This window comes from Branchiostoma lanceolatum, chromosome 15 (assembly GCF_035083965.1).
Source record: "Branchiostoma lanceolatum isolate klBraLanc5 chromosome 15, klBraLanc5.hap2, whole genome shotgun sequence".
NCBI lineage: Eukaryota > Metazoa > Chordata > Leptocardii > Amphioxiformes > Branchiostomatidae > Branchiostoma > Branchiostoma lanceolatum.
The window spans coordinates 13191127-13213288 of NC_089736.1; the positions used below are offsets into that span (position 1 = coordinate 13191127).

General features: G+C 38.9%; 1 protein-coding gene across 4 annotated transcripts; it reads right to left on the minus strand.

The window, feature by feature from the left end:
- Positions 1 to 1378: 1378 nt before the first annotated feature.
- Positions 1379 to 21567, minus strand: LOC136420734 (sodium-dependent phosphate transporter 2-like). 4 transcript variants are annotated; one of them, XM_066407822.1, is made up of 12 exons: positions 21434 to 21567; positions 15553 to 15988; positions 14176 to 14316; positions 10918 to 11003; positions 10377 to 10473; positions 7524 to 7643; positions 6955 to 7041; positions 5138 to 5414; positions 4381 to 4656; positions 3605 to 3790; positions 2470 to 2554; positions 1379 to 1661 (listed from the first exon to the last, which is right to left on the minus strand). In XM_066407822.1, the coding sequence occupies exons 2-12, from the start codon at positions 15836 to 15838 to the stop codon at positions 1509 to 1511; spliced, it is 1794 nt and encodes a 597-aa protein (XP_066263919.1). In that variant the 5' UTR covers positions 15839 to 15988; positions 21434 to 21567; the 3' UTR covers positions 1379 to 1508. The 4 variants fall into 4 exon arrangements, with proteins under 4 accessions (XP_066263919.1, XP_066263917.1, XP_066263918.1 ...); XM_066407820.1 differs by lacking the exon at positions 21434 to 21567 and adding an exon at positions 16372 to 16580; XM_066407821.1 differs by lacking the exon at positions 21434 to 21567 and adding an exon at positions 16297 to 16580.
- Positions 21568 to 22162: the final 595 nt, after the last annotated feature.

The following is a 22162-nucleotide window of genomic DNA, read 5'->3' on the forward strand; positions in this document are numbered from 1 at the left end:
CCGGGGGAGACTGGTAGAGTCTAGGTTTAAGGTGTGGTAACAATTTTTGCTGAACAAGAAATACAAATCTATGTAAGTGCCGGGCACGACTAAGATTATCAAACAGCTCAACTTTTCACATCACACAAAAGCAAAGTGGTCTTGCATAATTCTCAATAATCACACTATTTTTACAGATTTTTCATACATTTCATTCATTTTTCTTTGCGAGGCATTTTAGTTATCATTATAGAAATATAATACACCATTTTACACATCGAAGTTACTGTAGTGATCATTTTTTTCTTGACATACAAAATATCAATTTTTTTAGGCACAAAATAGCAAACCATGCATCATATTAATCATGATTGTTCATAAACTTGATTATCAAGGCAGGTTTGAGAAGTAATTATATAATACCATACACCAATCCCCCATACATAGCCCCATACACGTTAGCAACCTCTGGCAAAATATATAACTGCAAAATCTTTATGAACAACATGGCTGATGTGCAGACCCTCTTTCACTGGCTAATTTTGAAGGGATCGGTCTATTGACGTTCTTATTTCTGAACACAATAAGCACATTTAAGAGATCTGATGTTTGGCCCCCCTTAGCAACAGCTTTTCCATTTCCTTGCTTTAAAGCAATTGGCAGACTCATTATATACAGTATGTACACATGTTTGTGCGTGAACATGCAATGTCTGACACAAAATGACTCTGAGGGTGGTAGCAGACCTTTATGTACAATCTTGGTACCAAGAAACAATTAAGGAGATACACAAGCAGACACCACTGGGGACACAAACACAGTTTATAGGAAAATTACTATAAATCTTGAAATATTCCCAATGGTTTTATTTTTGTGATGCCTTTTCAACAATATGTTTTTTTAATCAAATTATTGGTTCAACCCAAAAAGTTAAAACACGGGGAAAACCTCTTTTTTACTCCCATCAAGAAATTAAATCCTCCAAAAAAATAAGAGAATTTACAGTAACAGGTATACAAGGCCGGTTCATAAGTTTTTTTTTTTTTTTTAATTTCGGGACATTTTCTGCTGTGCAGCTCTTTGGTTAACATAACATACAAATGTCAAGCTCAAGTAGTAATAGAACAGCACCACTTGTCATAAGAATCATTTCAAGTATTTCCACTTTAGTGTCTCATATCTGAACAGTTAGAAAATGACCCAAATTTGGTCAGAACAAAATAACTCTGATCAGGACACTGGTCATAATTCTAATGTAACAGCAACTCCTTGTTGCTAAATTTCTCTCAGGAGAAGAGAGAATAATCAAAAAAACAAATTCTGGTACTAATGTCTCTCAATTAGTTTGTACCCAGTAGTGTCTATCATGTACCAACTGCATGTTTGATATGATATGATATTTTAAAGGCAGAGGTTTGCAATTTTTGACACAAAACATCATTATCATTTTATGTACACCATGTCAACATTCTTTTTCCGTTCAAACAAAATATATTCCGATCACGAGAAGTAGAATTCGGGCAGGTATACTATAGAGCGAGTCGTAGTAAGGCCATCACGCCGGCGGAAATCCCGCCCGCGACTGGTAACGTGATGATCCAGGCGAACACAATGTTACGGAACAGTTTCCAGTCGACCGACGCCTTTGATCTCAGCCAACCAACAAAGACAATGGAACCGACCTGCAAGAAGAAGATTAAGTAAATTTTCAACAGTATTGAAATCAAGCAACACACATATTACTGTAATTCTTGATTTGTTAGCTGTAACTTAATTTAAGCTGATTTAACAGTCACTAGTCAACCGCTAAAATTTCATCATCGCTAAAATTTGATCACAATATTTGAGACAGTAATGTTTGTTCAAACCGTTAAAATTAAGTACGGTGACCTACTCCATTTTCCCAAAACCGCTATATTTTCCTGCCGCTATATTAAAGTGATTTACAGTATACATGTACAACAATTCGAAGTGGGTAAATTCATCTTTCACTGCCTATAAGAAGTCAAACCTAACAAAACTAGCTCAATGTATATTTCAGAATGTTGTATAACAATGTTCTGTAGGAACTAGTCCTTGATATCATACAGCCTCCTACATTTTACACTTGACCAAATGTTTAGGTTTAGTTTATTTGTTTTACCAGAAATACATATCGCCTGGCGGCATTTTTCAAAGATTCCTGGGGGGCTCAACCCCTTATATAGAAATACATAATAGCAACAATAAAAATGTCAAATGATAACAAATTTAGTTTCCGACAGTGGGTACAAAGCAAATCCTACATGTATTTCTTAAAACATTGCGTTGAACTGGCCATGGATGACATGTACTAAAGAGATTATTTAACACAAAGACGAGCCCAACTACATTCATGTACATTGTACTACAATACTTATAAGTGTCAAACATTGTTGATGGTGTAACTGCCAGTTGAAAATATACCAAAAGTGAAATAATAACAGTAAACTGTAACAAAGAAGCCTTTACCTTGCAGTGGGTTGTGCTGATAGGAATGCCGATATTGGAAGCAATAAGTACAGTAGTGGCCGCTCCGATCTCGATAGTGAAGCCACTGTGAAGACAAAAACACAACACAACATTAATCTTCAATCCATATAACCAATGTGATATTTACATCCACTATTCTCCTAAAAGAGTCACTTTTATATGGTCATACTGTCATAGCATACACATATACTTGTCTAGGTCTGCTAGCTACAATTGAACTGCAAAGATGCTACATTTTGATTCAAAAACTTTATACAAAAATCAGTTATGTTATTTTAATAAATATCTTTTTAGGAAACCTGATCTGAAACATGTGTTCAGGGCTGTCTCCAGGACCCGTCCCTCCCAGAAATTTGCTTGTCAGTACAGGAAAACATTTCACCTCATCTGTTCAAAAAGTCTGAACTTTAATTAAGACATAAAATTAATGAAAAAGACAGATTTAACAATGGAAATTAACACCATTGATGGGCTCTCTAACAAAGAGTGGGATGGATGAGTGAACAGTTCAAAGCTGAAGACAGCGATGCGTGTGGTAGATAAATATGTCTGTAACAGTGTAAGAATAGATTCCTCCCTGAAAACAATAATCAATCAAACATGTCAGCACAGTCAGACCTGCCCAAGAAGACCACTCAGGGGACTAATAAAATCTGGTCTATGTGGACAGGTGGTCACTGTAGACAGGATTCTTAATGCTTGTGTCAATTGGGAAAATTCAGAGTCTCCAGGAAATTTGATTGTTGGTACGGCCAAAAAGATTTTAAAAATATGAATTTCTTGACATGAAACTGATGAAAATAAAATCATGACAGATTGGACAACAAAAATCCACAACATTTTGAAATTTGAAGCTGGAGACAGCCATGGAAAAATTATGAAAAGGGACTTTAAAAAAAATGGTCACAATGGCTAGGTGGTCCTTATGTAGAGGTGGTCACTTGTTGTTGAACAAGTTTGACTGTATATCAGTGGCCAGGTGGTCCTTATGTAGAGGTGGTCACTTGTACAGGTTCGACTGTATATCAGTGGCCAGTTGGTCCTTATATGTAGAAGTGGTCACTTGTATAGGTTTGACCGTACTTCATTGTGTAAGTTGGACCATTCCACTTACCTGGAGGGGGTGATAGCAGTCAGGTCCTCTCCTATGGTCTTGATGACCCTGCGACCCCAGATCCACAGTCCCAACACCATGCCTGCCCCTCCGTATGCCAGGATCCACAGCGGCGTGGCCGACTTCTGGGCAACGCTCCCCTCCTGGTAGATCAGCCACAGCGCCACCACGGGGCCGATGGCATTACTGCAGGTAAAAGATGTGATGTAACATTTGAAAACACAATATTAGGCATTATGAAAATCATACCTTTTCAAGTGAAATATAAGTATAAGACAAAAAGCAAAATGTACAAAATATGCTTTTTCAATGGTAGCATGTGAAAATTCACCATACACTGGATATTGTACAAAAGACAATATATTAGTACTATACAAAATGTGAAATGTACATTTAAGAACATAACACTTAAACTCTTCAATAGCTATAGAAACAAGCTGCTAGGGACCACAAACCTACACCACTTCTTCCTTACACCAAAAGCTATCTGTCACCAAGAAATGAAGACCATAGCACATCTAGGTCAAAAGATACAAAAAACGGAAGGTCTGCTGCAGTACCAAGGTCAGATACCAGCTGCAGGGGACCCAAAATCAACCTTGACTTTTGTTTTCCCAATACCTACTCACATACCAAATATCATCGTAATCCATCGAGAGGTTCTTGCGTTATGCTGACTATATATAAATATATACGTGATGTATATAGAAAATCCAGAAACACAGACACGCCAAAAACAATATCTCTATTTTTCATAAAAATAAAGTCTTCCCTACCTGACATCGTTGCCTCCATGAGCGAATGCCCCGAACCCAGCAGTCAGCACCTGTAGAAACTGGAACAGCTTCCCCACCTCCGGTTTATCCTTCACTTCCTCGATGTGTACATGTGACATCTGGTCCTCGTGGTCTTCAAGTTTCCCTTCCGCGTCTTTCGTCAGCAGTGTACCGTACTGTGCGTCAATATCCTCCTTACTTACGACGTCTCCGTTACTTATTACCTCGCCATTGCTTACGATGTCACCGTTACAGACAAGTCCGTTCGCTTCAGGGCTGTAGGTGAAATAAAAGTCAAAGTTTGAGATGATGTAAAAACCTAATAAAATTTTGTGAAAGGTCTTGTTTGTTGCGTGACTCTATGTCGTACATATTATACAAAAATATGCAATAGAACCTTTCCATACAGATTCATGGGCCTCTAAATATGCAACTTCTCTTAGGCCACACCAATTCATTTTCTTGATTAATGGAATAAAAAAGAAAAATTCAAAAAATGCTAGATTGGAAAAACTACGTGAAAACAGAATCTCAGAGGAATGTTTTTACTTTCGTGCACACAGTATCAGGGAGTGAACAGGGTCAGGTGCAAGTTTTCAACCCAGCCATCTATTTTCATGATTTTTTTTGTTGCTAAAATTAAAAATAAAAATCCGTTGACCAAAAAGTTGAATTCGTGTGACCTTAGTTAGATCTATTCATATCAGCAAGAAATATTGCGGAATGATGTGTTAGAAATTCTGGTTGGAAAACCTACAAGGATTTCTCTGCATTCATGTTTGCGTCGGCGGGAACGATGATGCCGTCCACGGGAGCGATCGTGACCACGCCATTTGGTGGGGACACGTTCTTCAAGTTCTCATCTTTTGAGTCCGTTTTCTCGTCAACGATCTCACAGCGAGCTTTGTCCTCGACGTGGTCGTACTTGACGGATTTACCGATGATCGTGATGGGGAATGACTTGGAGAGGTACTCGATGGACTGGCGCCACATGGACTGACTGGACATGTCGGCCTTGGACTCTTCTTGAATTTCTGAAGGGAAAAGGATAATATTACACATTTACATGTATAAGGCAATTCAATTGTTTTTATCTTAGGCCATGTTGATTTGATTATATGGATGACATCTTCTGGGGACCCCAAAACTGATGCGAGCGTGCAATTTAAGTTTGGCAAAAAATTAAAGCTGCCTTCATTATGAAACCTATGTGGTTAGGAAGGATGAACACACAGAGTATGGTATAACCTCCTTGGGTATAGCAAATTATAGATCCTTCTTTTTTGTTCTTTCACATCTTCTTCTTTGACTTAGGCATTCAGATCGTTTTTTGATAATTTTTTGTGAAATTACGTCATATATTTTTCATTTTGTAGCTGCTTTGTACAATTTCAAATCTTCTTCTTTGACTTTGAAATTCAGATCATTTTTTGGAAATTACAGCATATAATAAAAAATGTATATATTTGTCATTTTGTAGCTGCTTTGTACAATTTACAGTATGGCTGAAAACGTCTTTTTTCTTTAGAAACAAAAGAAAATTCATGCACGCGCAGATATCAATAACTCCATATAATCAAATCAACATGGCCTAAATATGTTCATCTGAAGCACAGCCAGTAGGTACCCATCTGAGTAATGACGCTTTTGTTTGTAGTGCCTTTTGACGTGCTCGAGGTACCTCCTCGATCAGGGGACCCCATTTTACACCCCTTCCGAAAGATAAATGCAGCTCCAACCAGGATACCCTTCCCCGAATTCAAACCAGGATCCCCCAGTTACCAACTAATTGGAACCAGGAGCTCAACTGTGAGGCTGCTACAAATTGAGCTACAGGGACATCCTATCATATTTACTGTGTGTGATGAATCCTGCAAAAAATCTGAAGACATGCTCAGAAAAAAAAAATGTTTCCAAAACATGTGACTGGAATGTAACTGTCACTAATTCAACAGTTTTTCCTGACAGTGGAAGAAAAAAAGTCTGTCTTTTAAAAAGTTAGGGATTTATGGCCAATCCAGTAACAATCTCAGAATTGCTACAGTAATACATGTGTAACTGTAATGCTGTGATAAGATTACCGTGCATCTTTTTATTACAAATACTGAAATAGGTGGATAAATGTATGATAAATTTTCAATTATTAGCTTTCACAATCTTATATTCACTCTAGGACCCGTAAATTAGTAGATACATCACTTCTTGTTTATATCGATATCTTCGACATTAGAAAAATACTTTAAGCTTATGTCATCTATCATGTTAAGGGCATATGTTGTATGCAAGATGTTATTATGGCAAAATGTTGAAGCTAGGACTGTAGATTAATCATATAACTTTATATTAGTGTCGACATGTTACATGTCAGAAGTTAAAAGGTAACACCTTGTTAGTAGTAGTAGTAGGGCAGCAGTCGGCTAGTCAATGTTAAATGAAAGCTAGGGTTACACCACTACAATAAAAGTATTCGAACCCGAGAAATGTTCTCCCCATTTTGTTTTTCCCAAGAAGAAGCAATGAGGAAAGACTTGGGGGCTAGAACCCACCACCGTAACCAAATTTAGTACAACAAACCGGCAGCTTTGGGGCGTGCATGGGGGGCCACTCGTTTTCTCTTGTCATGTTTTGAGTCCACCAGGTTCATTTCTTCTCCACATAGGTCTGGAAAGGTTAGGGTCAATCTTCAAATGTTAATTTGTTCAGTAAATCCTTTGAAGGAGGCTGACTATTTTGCTGTTGAGATGCATTTAATCAAGTAGTTACTAACAGTGTTAGTGAATATTTTGGAATGTGAGCTAAAGAAGGGTAACCTCCATTAAAATCAATCCACCGGGTTACATAAATCCACCACTTTGAAAAACAGTGTGTTTGAGAGATCTCTAGTGCAGCACCCCCGAGGTATGCACAGTTTAGATATACAGGAGTGCATTATACTGGGGGAACGTTGGGTTTGGACGTATCTTTTCATGGTGGCGGAATCATGACTTGTCATATTCAATGTTTGTATCTATCTTACATTAAATTGTCTTACTAAATGTATCTATTGCTCCATGACAGATTGAAGCCACTGTTACTTATGAAGCTCTCTCGTTATGGTCAGAATACCTTCTTCAAAAGATAATTAAAAAAGAACTTTTGATTACCTTGTATTTTCCTCCTCATCCATGGAACAACCAGAAGCCACACCAGTAGTCCCATGATCAGCCCTCCCCCGAAACTCAGGATGAACACTCCATACAGGGGGATCTTGTCAAATCCCAGCACTGGAAAAAAATGAGCAAATTGAAAATTCATTTAACCCTTCTTGATTTATCTGTTCTGGAGTCTGCAACTGAAATGCACCCTACAGTTCCAAAGACAGTTGCTAGAGGGCCCAAATGTATATCACTTCTTACCAGCCACAAAATCTATCTACCGATCAAAAATCGGTGGCCATGGCCTGCCCAGAACTGGAGATATCATACTCGAATGTTCATCTGCAGTACCTACGAAAGCTACAAGGAGGACCAAAATCTAATCATTTCTAGTTTTTGTCCCAACCTTCCATCACACCAAATATGAAATCATAAAATTAATAAATCCATCCAGCCGTTCTTGAGTTATCTTGTTTACAGACACTCACACAAACGCTCCTGAAAATATAACCTCCATTTTTCATGGGGTTAAAAATGCCAAAGGTTATCGAGCTACTACTAAGGTAAAACATTCTCCAATGTCTGGCTTAGGGGTATTTTTAGCCCTTTAAGTCCTACTATCTATAGAGCTTTTTATAACTGTCTATCTTTTCAGCCAGCCTTTTTTTTTACTGTCAACGCCTAGGGACAATCATAAGCACAGTAATTGAAACCAAACTCGTAAAAATTCCCTAGAATGTGCCAATAACCTAGGACAGGGGGGCAACACTCCCTACACTATAGATTATATACAAGATGGTATTGTTATCTGGCTGTATATTTCTTTAAGCAATGTGTGAAATTATAGAAATCTTAAATCAATCTGTTCAATATTTCAAAAGAGATCAGTTTTTAAACAGAATATAAAAAATAAAAAATAAAAAACTTTTAACCTCATGATTAACAAAGTTATGGCAAAATCTTTATCGTACAGACGAAGCCACTTAATTGCACCTCGGATAAACGCACCTTCCATTTAATTGCACCGAATCCCAAAATCCCAAACCGATTCCCATTCACTGCATTGTTAGTGACTCCGCATATCTGCACCGCGCATGGTCACCAATGCCGGATAACTGCACCATTTTTTTTCAAAAATCCTCGACAAGTTAACTGAAAAGGTGCGCTAAAATCGGCAAACGCGGTACAAATGAGCCGATACCTGCCGGTGTAAAGGCGCAATACCGCCAATATGTTTAAAACTGTTTTGAGTAACAAAAGAAGGCGGTCTCCATTGACAGTTACGTTGATAGGAATCGTATGGGTAGTCCCGGGCGGGTCACCCATAATCAGTAACCAAGTTTTAGTTTAAATTCCTAGTTTCATGGCGGTACATGATTTACGTAAATCGACAACTGCACCCTAAGTAATGTAACACAGAAACTGTTATCCCATGAGTGGCATGTTTCAGAATGCCTCCCCTGTAACATTACGTGTGTTGTAATGCGGTAGATCGCATGGAAAAATGAAAGAATGCAAAATCTTTTAAAACAGGTTCGTAGTGATTTCCTTATTTTCAGCAAAGGGTCAATAAATAAAGTTGATAACTGAATAATGTCGTCTGTTTCCTTTGTGCTAGTGTTTCTGACTAACAATACACCCCCTTGCCCATGGTGGTGCGGTCCAGCTGGGCATTTCGCATAATTGCACCAGCCGGATAATTGCACCAAAAACGCTGACAAATGGGTGGTGCAGTTAAGCGGATTCTACTGTACTAAGTTCTCACTATGTTTCATTTATTTATTACCCAACTTATTTCTTTTGTATAATTGATTCATCAAAATTGTTGTAAATTGATAAGGAGAGGCCTTTACAAGAGCATAAGACCTCGGCCTCCCTTGCACTGTTATACATGTATCTCATTTATCTTTCATTGTAATGAAATAGATCTAATAGTATCATTTTTCAAGTGCAACTAAATAAACAAACAAACAAACCTCCCCTCTACATTTGCTAAAAATCGTCCTTCCTATCACCATTCCCACACTGTCACACACATTGTACATTCATAATCTCCAACATTTAAGCACAGTTTCCTTTAAAGAATTCCCTTACATTCCTCCCCCACTCTGTAAATGGAACGGTCGTGATTGATATCACAGCTGGTGGTTTGGTTATGAAATGTGGGACATACCAAACGCACCATGGGTATAATTATCACAGAGGGTGTGAATAGTTCATATATGTCATGAGCCTATCAAAATGCCACAAATCATCACAAAGTAAGCCTTTTTCCACTGTCATTCATGAAAATATTTTGTATTGCATACAGTTCTATTGCATATTTTGTGGACGATTTTTATCAACATGAAAATCGAAAATTTAACATATATCATTAAATATTAATCCGCCTGGGTACTGTAAATGCAGAAATGTTCGCGATGGTTTTATGTTCACAGTTTTCGCAGCGACCGTTTAACCACGAGCTTAAAAGTTAAAGCCACCGCGAACATTTTTGTCCAATACTGTAGCGGTATGTTAACTATAGCGCTGCTGCGAACTTAAACCCCCTGGGAATACTCCATTTTTGCCTTAGCGTGAAAGAAAAACAACACGAACTTAAATGCATTTACAGTACATAAATCCGCCACTTTGATAAACAGTGTGTTTGAGAGATCTCTAGTGCAGCACCACAGGTTATGCACAGTTAAGATACACAGGAGTGTATTATACTGGGGGACGTTGGGTTGGAGATCTGTTTGGACTATCTTTTCAGGTTGTCAGAATTATGTACCCTGGTAGAATAATCTTAGTAGGTGTTACCATAATGCAACAATTGTATAATATATGATAAGTAAGTATTAATACAGTAGTCATACTTACATGGAGTTTTAGAGAAGAATATAGAAAACAGGTTGATGATAAATGTAAAAGCATAAAATCCTGGCAGAAACTTCAGGCCTCTCTCGGCAGCATTCTCCTACAAAAACAGCACAGAAATTATATTTGAAAAGTTACTTTGACTGAAAAAGCTTTCTTGTGTCAAGTAGTGAACCACAGGAAAAAGATAATTGTATGATTTCTCTAGTTTACTAACATAGCTATAAACAAGCCACCTTGCAAGTGTAGAAAGCAAAGCCTGGGTGCTATCCTAGATAGTTTACCAGGGATCCCATACTCTACCCTATCCAACTTTTTTCAAGTAAACTTAATTATAGGATGAGACCCAGGCTAAAGAAAGCATGCATTTTTCATTTACAACAAAATTTCACGAAGAGAATTCTATCAGGCTCCAATACACTGAAGGATGGGGATCTTAACAAGGAGCTTAGGAATAAAAACATTTGACCTAGAAAATAAAACTCAAGACTGAAAAAACAAAAAGAAAACTTACTTTAAGAAATATGTCTTTGTCTTGACTTACCTTTTTCAAGATGAAGAATTCCACAAACTTGAAGAAGACTGAAGTGATGAGTCCAGACATGAGGGGGGAGATCACCCAGGAACCAACTGATGGGGGCACAAAATATAATTAATACCTTTGACCTACATTATTTTATAATGACCATAACAGAAACTTGATAGTATACATTTGCCCTGAATCCATCCTATTCTACCTCTGGTCCACTCCAACAATTGCTACCATTTTTGTTTTCTTTTGTTATCTCCATGAAAAATGGAGATATTGTTTTTGGTGTGTCTGTGTGTGTGTGTTTCCGGCCTATTGTAGTCAGCATAACTCAAGAACCTCTCGATGGATAACAATGATATTTAGTATGTGGGCAGGTGTTGTGAAGCCAAAATTCAAGGGCGATTTTGGGCCCCCTGGTATGTGACCTTGGTACTGCAGCAGAACTTCAATTTTTTGTATTACAATGTACATGCCCAGTAAACTGCTTCATGGCGTAACACACCAGTTTGTACTGAAGAGTACAAGCTGCATATCTGGACAGATTTATTTGATTTACTCACACCGGGAAAGACCTCTACTCTTTTCGATAAGTGTGGCAGGTTTTTTAAATGTGCTCAAGGTGTGACTCTCCTCAAACACGACATCCTTATTTGTAAGGGAAGCAATCTAAGGAGCGAGCTAAGAACAGGATGGATTCAAGGCTAGCTAGCTGTACATACGAATCACCATCTAAGATACAATTTATACTTAGTGTTATGACATACATGTCTTATAAGCTTAATTAGTTAGAATTACAATGGTTGTGGAGGGGGCAAACTAAAGATGCAGTCACAATACATATGTTGTAGAATTTTATAGTCCTTCTAGTTTCAGTAGCCTATGTCATTGAGCATTATTTACCAGGTATGCAATATTAGGGTCCGTGATAACTTTCTATCACAGGTGATTTTTTATGACACATTCGTGACTGTCCTTAGAGGGACAATGGTAAACTAATGTAGGACATGTGTGAATGGGGTCATAGTGTTGTTCAATATGTTTCAAATGGACAATTTTATTTTGAGGCACTACATGCATGTATGTCCATAGGGCATGGCCATGGCCAGGCCACGTACTGCATCTAATTATAGTGCAGCTTGTATGTGTGGCGTAACGGCAGGGTGCATATATTGTAACAGAGGCAGAACTTTACATTTATGCCAAAGGGCAAATCCTACTGGTGCTCAACCAGAGATACAGACAACTACATTTCCGTACCTCTTCAACACCTACATTTGTATGTACCTCTACTTAGCAATTCTTGCCTGGCTTTGAGGGGAATAGCTTAACCCCATGTACACTAGATAGACATTAGCAAGCTAACAGGAAAAAATTAGTGAATCAAAAACAAACTGGCTAATGGCTTTCTGTTTGTTTGCACATCCCATCATCTCATTTCAGATTTAATCCTGAAGCACACAGTACCAACTGGATTTTGGCTTAAACGGAAGTTTTGGGGGTCCTTACCTATTTTACCTCAGGACCCAAGGAGGGAAAGAGACGGTTAAAAAGAGTGAATTTTCCCTCCTTTTCACCCCCCATATTAAGTGAGGACACCCAAAACGTCATTTTAACCCCAAAATTCAGTTGGTAAGTGACACTGTAAGTATAGTCTCTACCGGACTAACAACACCAGCTATAGAGAGAATATTTACCGCGGATTTGGCCACGATATGGTTTCATTTGCAGGCACAATTAGACCCTGTTCATATTAAGCCTATCATAGCCTGTGGTGGTTTCAATTCAACCTGCTAAAACCATTATTTTGTAACCGGTTAACGGGTAAATCTTTAAATTTATTCAACCGGCTATGATAGATAGGCTAATGATGTGAACGGGGCCTTATATGAGGGGGGTGGGGGAATGTTAACCTTCTCGTGGACTAACTCTCCTGGCCAATGATTCCATTTTTATATGAATTCTACAATCAGAACCCTGTAAGAAGGCCTGGTGGAGGCTATAGCTACTATACGTATAGGATCAAGGGAAACTTTCAGTTCAGCTGATTATATACAGTGTATTTAGCAGAACTGAGCTAATAAACAACACTATATAGAGCAGGAGCCATTTTGATCAAGGTTGATTGACAGCTCAGCAAACAACCTGTCACATCACTAGTGTACCTAGTGTAGGTTACCTTCAGTTGATAATCTATTTGTGGGCAGGGGGGTCAAACACAAAGTAGCAACTGCATCTCAGTGATTACTGTTAAATTAAAGTCTTTCCTGCACCAGAATCTGATATAGTGTATAGGGTGGTGCATTTCAATAGCCCTTGTGCAATGCACAAGGCAAAACTCCTTATTTTCTTTTTAAGATTTGCCCTTGAATCTCCGAGTTCAATATCCCCGTGCGGCACTTTTGCCATTACTCACAGGGCCGGTGTGGGAACCACTGAAACACACAGAGCGAGTGTTACGCGATTTCTAAGTTACACAGGCCAAGGTTCTATAATGCTGGCTTAGGGACTTTCACCGCCAAGGGAGTTACATGTATGTCGCCGAGGGACAACTGCTTTTGCTGGGCCTGACTAGGAGCAGACTACATGTAGATGGAAAGGCGGCCGTCCCTCAGCAACATAACTCCCTCAGCGGCGAAAGTCCTCAAGCCGGCATTAGAGAACCTTGGCCCGTGTAAGAAATCTCGTAACACAACCCCCCTAAAAAAAATATATACGCCCTGTATATAGTGATGCTTACCTAAACCCCGGACCTGATCCAGACTGGACCTAAAGTTTAGGTTCAAGTAAAAAAAAACCTAAACGTCTGGAAACAAGTCCAGACTTGAAACAAAAAATCTCTAGCTTATGTTTAGTTATACTCCCTTTTTGTCTTAAGCCATCATAAACCTTCCTTAGATCGTGAAATTTGCAATGAAAAAAAGTATGAAAATATTGCTGTTTTTGTGTTTTACAACTGAACTTTCGTGTTAACTACTGACTGACATATATAATTTGGCATACATAGTTTTCAAATTACATGATATATGCCAATTTTTGTAACAGGAAAAAGGCAAATTACAAGATATATGCCAATTTTTGTAACAGGAAAAAAAAAATTTTAGCACACATATGCCATGGGTTCAGGTCCGGAGTTATAAGTCCGGACCTGAACCTAAACACCTGGATCTGAATCCGGACCTGAACCTGAACACGGGTTAGGGTACACACCACTATCCGTATACTAGGAAATCTGCACAGGTGCCTAATGTTAATGGAGGGTATAGAACTTACTGATGAGACCAACTTTGGACCAGTTCACGCCATTTGCGCCGGCTGCCACGAGAGTGAACCCGATAGTAGCACCCACGATGCTGTGGGTCGTCGAGACAGGCACACGGAAAAAGGTGGCCACCAGCAGCCAGATCCCACTGCCTGTAAAATCGTGATGATCAAACAAATCAGGCACAGAAAAAAAATATACGTGATAAGATCGATACTGTAACAGTAATTTCTTTTTTCATATTAAGACATTTCTTTCTGTTTGGTATGCAAGACGGAAGCCCTCTGTACATGTAAATTACATTCTTTTGTCTGTTAAAATACCCTCTTACATTGCAGTATCTTAAGCTGAAAACAGAGATGAAACCTACAAAAACAATGCAGGCTCAAATGGTGCATATACACTTTTGTGCACCCAAAATTTGAGCTGTGCACCTTTTCTTTATTGACCAAGGCAGCACCAGTGCAGAGTAATGTACATCAATGTATTATCCTACACAAAATATTGCAAACTGAAGATTTCGAATTTTTAGATTAGTTATAGAACTTGGGTTCATGTTGTGCAGCCAAGATCTTTTTGGTGCATCTTACCTAAAATTTAGGTGCATCTTGTAATCCCCCAAAATTAATTTCCAGTACAGTGATAACAAGCTATCTGCCACCCAAAAATCAAGACCACAGCACGTCCAGGTCAAAAGATACAAAAATTGAAGTTCTGCTACAGTACCAAGGTCACATACCAGGGGGCCCAAAATTGACCCTGACCTTCGGCTTCACAACACCCGCCCACATACCAAATATCATTGTAATCCATCGAGAGGTTCTTGAGTTATGCTGACTACAAGAGTCCGGAAACACAACACAAACACACACACACACACAGACACGCCAAAAACAATATCTCCATTTTTCATGGAGATAACAAGAAAAGACACTTACCGTAAAATTCCTATTTACGTACGCACTTTTTAAACTTTTCAAGTCGCAAGCAGGTGCTCCAGGCCAACACCAAAGTTGGGGTGCGTACGTTAGGAGGGGTTCTTCCTCGGAAAAATCGCATATCAGCATGGTAGTACATTTTCAATGAAGCGTGGAATGCTACCACACAGTCAATTAGTAATTAAGAATAGATAATACATATATGTATATTGTTTGATATTTTCTACCCAGAAACACCTTCTCAGTAACCTTTTCAGTCAGTGAACATCATCGGAAGGATGATCTTGTCAACCTCTAACTATCCAGCGAAATGCTGGAGAGGGGGTGCGTACGTTAGGAGGGTTTTTCCCTAGAATGTTTCAACTCACTGAGTCTGGCCCGCAATCATTACCCAAATTGGGGGTGCGTACGTTAGGAGGGGTGCGTACGTAAATAGGAATTTTACGGTACCTGACAGGGCGGCAACATTCCCAAACATAAGCAGCTCCTCTGTGCCATTGTACACGTTCACATCCACAATCCCCTTCCGTATCGTGTCCGACACTTTGGCACCGATGAGAACTGCTCCTAGCAGCTCGAAGACACTGGCGAGAATGCAGGCTTGGCGTAGGGTCAATACTTTAGATCCGACCGACGTCCCGACGGAATTGGCCACATCGTTCGCGCCTACGGCGAACGCGAGGATGAACGCGATGATGAAACCAATGATAACCGCCCACAACACTCCCTCCAACATCTTGCCTTCTTAGTTTTGTCCAGAATAATCTTCCAAGAAAAGTTAGAGTCAACAGTATTTTGGCCTTTCAGGTGATTAGACCAAGTGGTCAAATCCCTCTTTTCACAGGTGTATGGAAAGGTGCCTCTAGTTAGTGGTCTTCACAGCTTCCTAAAAAGAAGAAAAAGACAATTTGCAAGACATTAATTAGAATGTTGGGCTTCTGGGAGGAAATGTATTTTTGCCACAGAAATGTCTAAAAAAGCCAATCATGTACCGCTAAATTAAGGATTTGGGGGAGGGGGGGCGGGGGTTCAAATGCCCAAAATGAAATACTATAATTACACATTTACAATCTAACCAATTTTCCTTCACGAAAAAATGCTGGAAACAATTTGCACTGTTAAAACAAAGGTTCTTACTTGCAAAAAAAAGTCCTTATATTAGTTATAGTCATAAATAGAATACATTTCCCCCACCAGTGTCTCCAAAAGCGGCCAAACTTCAGACTGAGGACAAAGCATGACGCTTTCTCGTTAACTATCTAAACTTACCAATAATGAATTACGGTCACAACAAAAGGCAACTAAATTTCATAAAATGTCCCAAGGGAGAGTTAAAACACTTAGCCAAATGAACTTTCCAAGACAGATATTTGAAGGGACAGACTACATTTCGAATGAAGTCAGTTTGGCTGCTAAGGAGAAAACTGGTTTGACAAGATACTAATAACAGTCCACAACCTGGGTGTAGACAACTATAGTACAGTACTACCCTGGGAAACCAGACACCGTATATCGGCGCGCCACCAAGCGCCGCACGCGAGAAGACCGACCCCGCCCCACTCTCCGCTGTAAACCGGCTAGCGGAGCTTGGGCCGGGAAAGCTTGGGCGCGCATGCGGTGCTTGGAGGCGCGCCGATATACGGTATCTGGTCTCCCAGAGTACTACTGTAAATGCAGAAATGTTTGCGGTGGTTTTATGTTCGTGGTTTTCACGGCGACCGTTTCACCGCGAACTTAAAACCACCGCGAACATTTTTGTCCACCGTGACCATTTTTGTCCAATACTGTAGCAGTATGTGACTAAAGCGCTGCCACAAACTTAAAACCACGCAAACACGCCATTTTCGCCTTAGTGCGAAATAAAAACCCATTTCATACCTGCCCTACATGTATTAGCTCGCTCACTGTCCCTAGAATTGGATCTTTTTACCTTTGTCTACAAGACCACTGGATTTCAGGATTAAACACGGTGGGGTTAATAAGTTGTGTCTAGTATTGTTCAAAGGATTAACAGTTCACCATGCTTATCTACTACAGTATTTACTTTTACTAGTCGGAGTTGTCCCAAGGGCAAACAATTAGGGGGAAAGACACACATGGAACTCCCTCACTCATACAAAAATGTACCTGGTACTGGTTATCTCAGATCAGTTTTTGAATTGGAATAGATGGTTAGATTATGATCTTCCATTTCAAAACCTAAAATAATAAAGTTGTACTTAACGTTATATTCTTTAAAGGCAACCCAGGCAATATTTGGGCCTGAAAATTTCTAATTTTGAAAGTCTGTTTATTTAGTCATTAATTTTCTATTTCTATACATGATAAGTTCAAACAACACTATCACATGTATAGCAACGTTCATGATGCAAAAATACACTGTAGCCTCGCGAAACTAAGGGGATCGTCAATTTCATATGGCATGTTTTTGCACGGTTTTAAAATGCTCAAAGTATGAAGTTACTACGCAAATGTGCTAAACAATGGTAGTAAATGTCACTACCATAGAGATTTCAGAATTATTTTATTTCCATTTTTTGGGCACTAACATTACTTTGGTTGCCTTTAATGGTTTAGAATTTAAATATTCAAATCTAGTATTATTTTAGTGCATTTGATTGTGGTGGCAATACACCATTCAATTTTATTAAATTCTATCAAAAGCCTTTACTTCATCACAATAGCTTAGTTTTATTTTGTTTGAACCTTTGTTATGTGATACTATCATAAACATGTTGAGGTTGGCCAATCTCCAATCAGATTCAAAGTTAAGCCCCTATTTCACTGGACCCACAGCACGTAGTCGGCCTTGCTGCGTCCTAAATTGGATTTGTGTTACCCTTGACTTCATAATGCGTTAGTATCATGCAAAATTTGCAAATATGACGAAAAAGACAACAAAACATGCAAAGTGTAAAAAGATCCGTTTCCTATCAAAAGAAAATCTCTCTCTTAGTCTTATATTCTCCTTTTTGTTTTAAGCTATCTTAAACCTCCAATCTTCATAGATCGTGAACCTTGTGCTAGAAAAAAGCAAAAACATTACTGTTGTTGTGTTAAAGGAGTCCTAAACCCCAGAGGGGGGAGTTATTTTCCAATGGATGGTAATTTTAGGAAGTAGAAATGAATATTTTTCACAGTATACGATAAAGTACCCACTAGTCCCGTGCGCATCCAAAAGCATTCAGTATCCTACCAAATTCCCCAGGTGACCCTCAGCCTATGTGTTTTTGCAATGTGCCTGACAATGCCTGACAAAAGTTAGATTACAAAAAGAATGTCAGGGTGGTTAAGAAAAACTCGTCTTTCTATATGTTCTTTTATATCTTATTAACAATTGGCCTTCTTATTGTGCTTAACCACCCTCATTTACGCCGAAATTATCCACGTTTAAAAATGTATGTTTGCGCATAGGGGATACACTAGTAGGGTCTGCAGGGGTTTAGTGAGTATCATATTGTTTTAAAAAACACACCTTGTGTAATTCACCACAAGCGGAATTCTGTACAAAGTCGGCTGGTTATGTATTGATTGATACATACTCTAGTGGAAAATGATACCACCTTCTGGAGTTTAGGACTCCTTTAATTGCTGAACTTTTGTGTTAACTGTATATAATTTTGCATGTATCTTAGTTTTCAAATTGCATATGCCAATATGCAATCTTACATGCAACCGGAAAAAAGTATTTCTAGTACACATATTCCATGGGCTCAGGTCTGGAATTATAAGTGGGGACCTGAACCTCTGGACTTGAATCCCGACCTGAACGTAAGTTTAGTTACGCAGCACTAACTGTAGTGAAGGATAGATGTGAACTAGAATTTAACCATGGTCAGTACTGACTACTGACCGATGCATGGAGGCCATAGATATTTGACTTTGACTTTATTTTGATCCTCAATTAGCTAATACTGACAGTCAAAATACTGACAGTCAACTGTAGAGCATTTTGAAAATGGAGAGGCATATACTTTCTTATAGTTCTTACTCTAGATGGATATATAACGATTGATGATTGGATATATAGATGCACAACTGTCAAAGGTAAAAGGTAAGGTAGTCCCATAGCCCTTTCGAGTAGTGGGTTGTTATCCACTGAGTCTAGAGCACAGTATTGGAAGCCTATTTCTCTCCTTCCACCGCCTTTTACCTCCCCAACCAAAGTCAGGTACCCATCTTTACACCTAGGTGGAGTGAGGAAAGTTGCGTTAAGTCCCTTTCCCAAGGGCACAACAGCCATAACATTTCAGGGGATTCGGACCCAGGACCACTTAGTTCTAGGCCAAACACCCTAACCGTTACCACGACGCCACAACTGGCAAATCAAGGCCTCACTCCACACGACACACACACAGAGAAACTGCTGACTTGCTTAACTGACAGCAACATATGGTACCAACTAGCTAAACTTACAGGGCATACCAAGTAGGATCAGGGGGTGTAAATATGAAACTAGGTCTATAAGTTAACAAATTTCTATCACAAAAACAGACAAGGAAGGAGATAATAGATTTGAGTAAGTTACAGTATATAAAATCATAAAATGCATGATACGATATATTTCAAGTTCAAAATCCCGAGGGCATATCTACAGAGTACCGTACAGTATAACGTTACAATAGTACGTTCTAAGGGCATGTTTACTACATGTACATGTCGTGTTCACCCGATGTCCACGTGAATAGGCTTGTTGCTGCCAAAAAGCAAAGCTGGAACTGTTTGCACAAGCTTATTAGTTTAGGCCTACTGCCAAGGACTTTATATCTAAAGCCACAACAAATAATTCCCCTGTTTCTTTGGCTTGGCATTTCAAAGTTTTAAAGTAGTTCAACAAGAAGAAGACAAAATTAAAGAAGATAAAGCTATCTAACCCTATCAACATTAATCTGCTGGGTTACATAAATCCGCCACTTTGAAAAACTGTGTGTTTGAGAGATCTCTAGTGCAGCAGGTATGCACAGTTAAGATATGCAGGAGTGCATTATACTGGGGGATGTTGGGGGGTTGGAGATCTGTTTGGACATATCTTTTCAGAGTGGTGGAATTGGTTTATTGGTTTATACTCTGGTGGAATTATGTTAGAAAACTGCTACGTAATACAGAGCCCACTATCGAACTTGACCTTTGTTTTTCCGACCTCTACCCACTTACCAAATATCATTAGGATCCATCCGAGTTATGCCGTTCACAAACACACATACACAAAAACTGCATCTAAAACATAACCTTCTTTACGAAGGTTACGTTTATCGTAATGATAACTCTAGCAGGAAAACTTGCCCCTGAAATAGGTTTACTTATCAATTCATCCTTATCTTTCAAATACGAGAAACAACTTATCAACTTAGTCTTACATTGAGACTGATTAAAAGCTTTCTGAATATCTTTAAAAATCCGAAAACCAACTTATCATATTGTTATCAAAATAGTCTAAGACTGAAACTGATTCAAAGCTTTCAGAATATCTTTATAATCCGAAAACCAACTTATTAAATTGTTTTGGCCTAACATGAAACCGATTGAAAGCTTACAGAAAACAACACCCCTGGTCACACCTACCAGCCGACCAATCACAGCTCTCCTTTCCGGGTCACGATAGGTCATCGTCTTACCGCCTGTTTACTGCAAAACTGGCTCATTTTTGTAACCGATTTATTTTCAAACGATCAGTTATTTTGCAAATGTAGAATGTACCGAAGACTTCATCAATGTTTGAGAAGAATATGAAGGAAATATTAGTATATTTTAACAGCTGTTTGAAAGATGTTCATCGAAAGCAAACGGGGATACAGGCACGCACATGGGATTTTTTCCCGCGTTTTACTGTATTCGCATTTTTGGCGCCTCTTCTTGTACAATTTACAGCTAGAAAATGATATTCCAGCAAAATGTTACATATTCATAATCTACAATACAAGGAAAGGAATTAAATCTAACGCTAGGCCATCTCATGAGTCATCATAATGTATTAGAAATACGAAATCAGCTACGTATACAGTGCATAAAATATATATAGACAAAAGAGTATACCCAACATAATGTTGCAAGAAAATATTCATAGATGGGCGTTCATAATAATAATCGTAGGGGTTAGGAAAAATACGAAAACAGGATTTAAGACTAGAGACTGTTGTAAACAACAAAATATGCTAACCAAATACAGATCGTCAAAAATAGCTAGCACTGAGAAAGAATGCCTGGCTCTCAAATTATCTAATCTTTTAGTTACAGAGCACGTGTGAAGCTATCCGCCTAAGTCACCTGCAAATGACCTTGCCAAGGACACCCTACAAAGATCTCAATATAAAAACACGTTAAACCCTCTTACCTTGTTTTTAAAGAGCTGGATCGACGTAGGAAAAACAAACGAATGGAGAGCAGACAATGTAGAAAATCTGCTTGTGTAAAGCTGAAATATCCTTAGTGTCTTACGCAGGCGCGCATGTTTAGGGGGAAACACACATGACGGGCACGTGGACACGCTGTGGTCGGCCTCATGATGCCCTAGCCCCGAGAGAAATCCTCACTTTTCCCGGTACCTCACAACTCTGTCGTGAGCTCTGTGTACATTTAGATGTTTCTGTTATTAAAGATGTATACTTGTGTATCGTTTTGGTTGTTTTTGTGGTGGTTTTTCTCTTTGTTTTGAAGGCGTGATGTGCCTGTTTGTTAGTGCATGCACAGCAGAAATAGCCATTCGGTCAGCGCGTGCATGAACTGAATGGATGCGTGCTTACGGACGAGTTCACCCTACCCTTCAATAGGGGTCAACGTTTTGTTTATAAATTCAAATCAAGCGTGGATATGTATTGTATTAAGTATATTTCTTAATTCTGATGTAACATTACATAGTTTAATCTTAAGTTTATGATGATGCTTTGAATTGTAAAATTATAAAGTACCTTAAATATATGGCTACTACATTGCCCCCCCCCCCCCCGTCTGGTTGGATTGATTCATACGCGGGCGACGTGCATTGGCATTAAGTAACCATTAGGGCTTCTCTCCAAGGACTCCAAGCAGAGGTTGGGGGGTAGATTGTGACCTTTTTATCCTA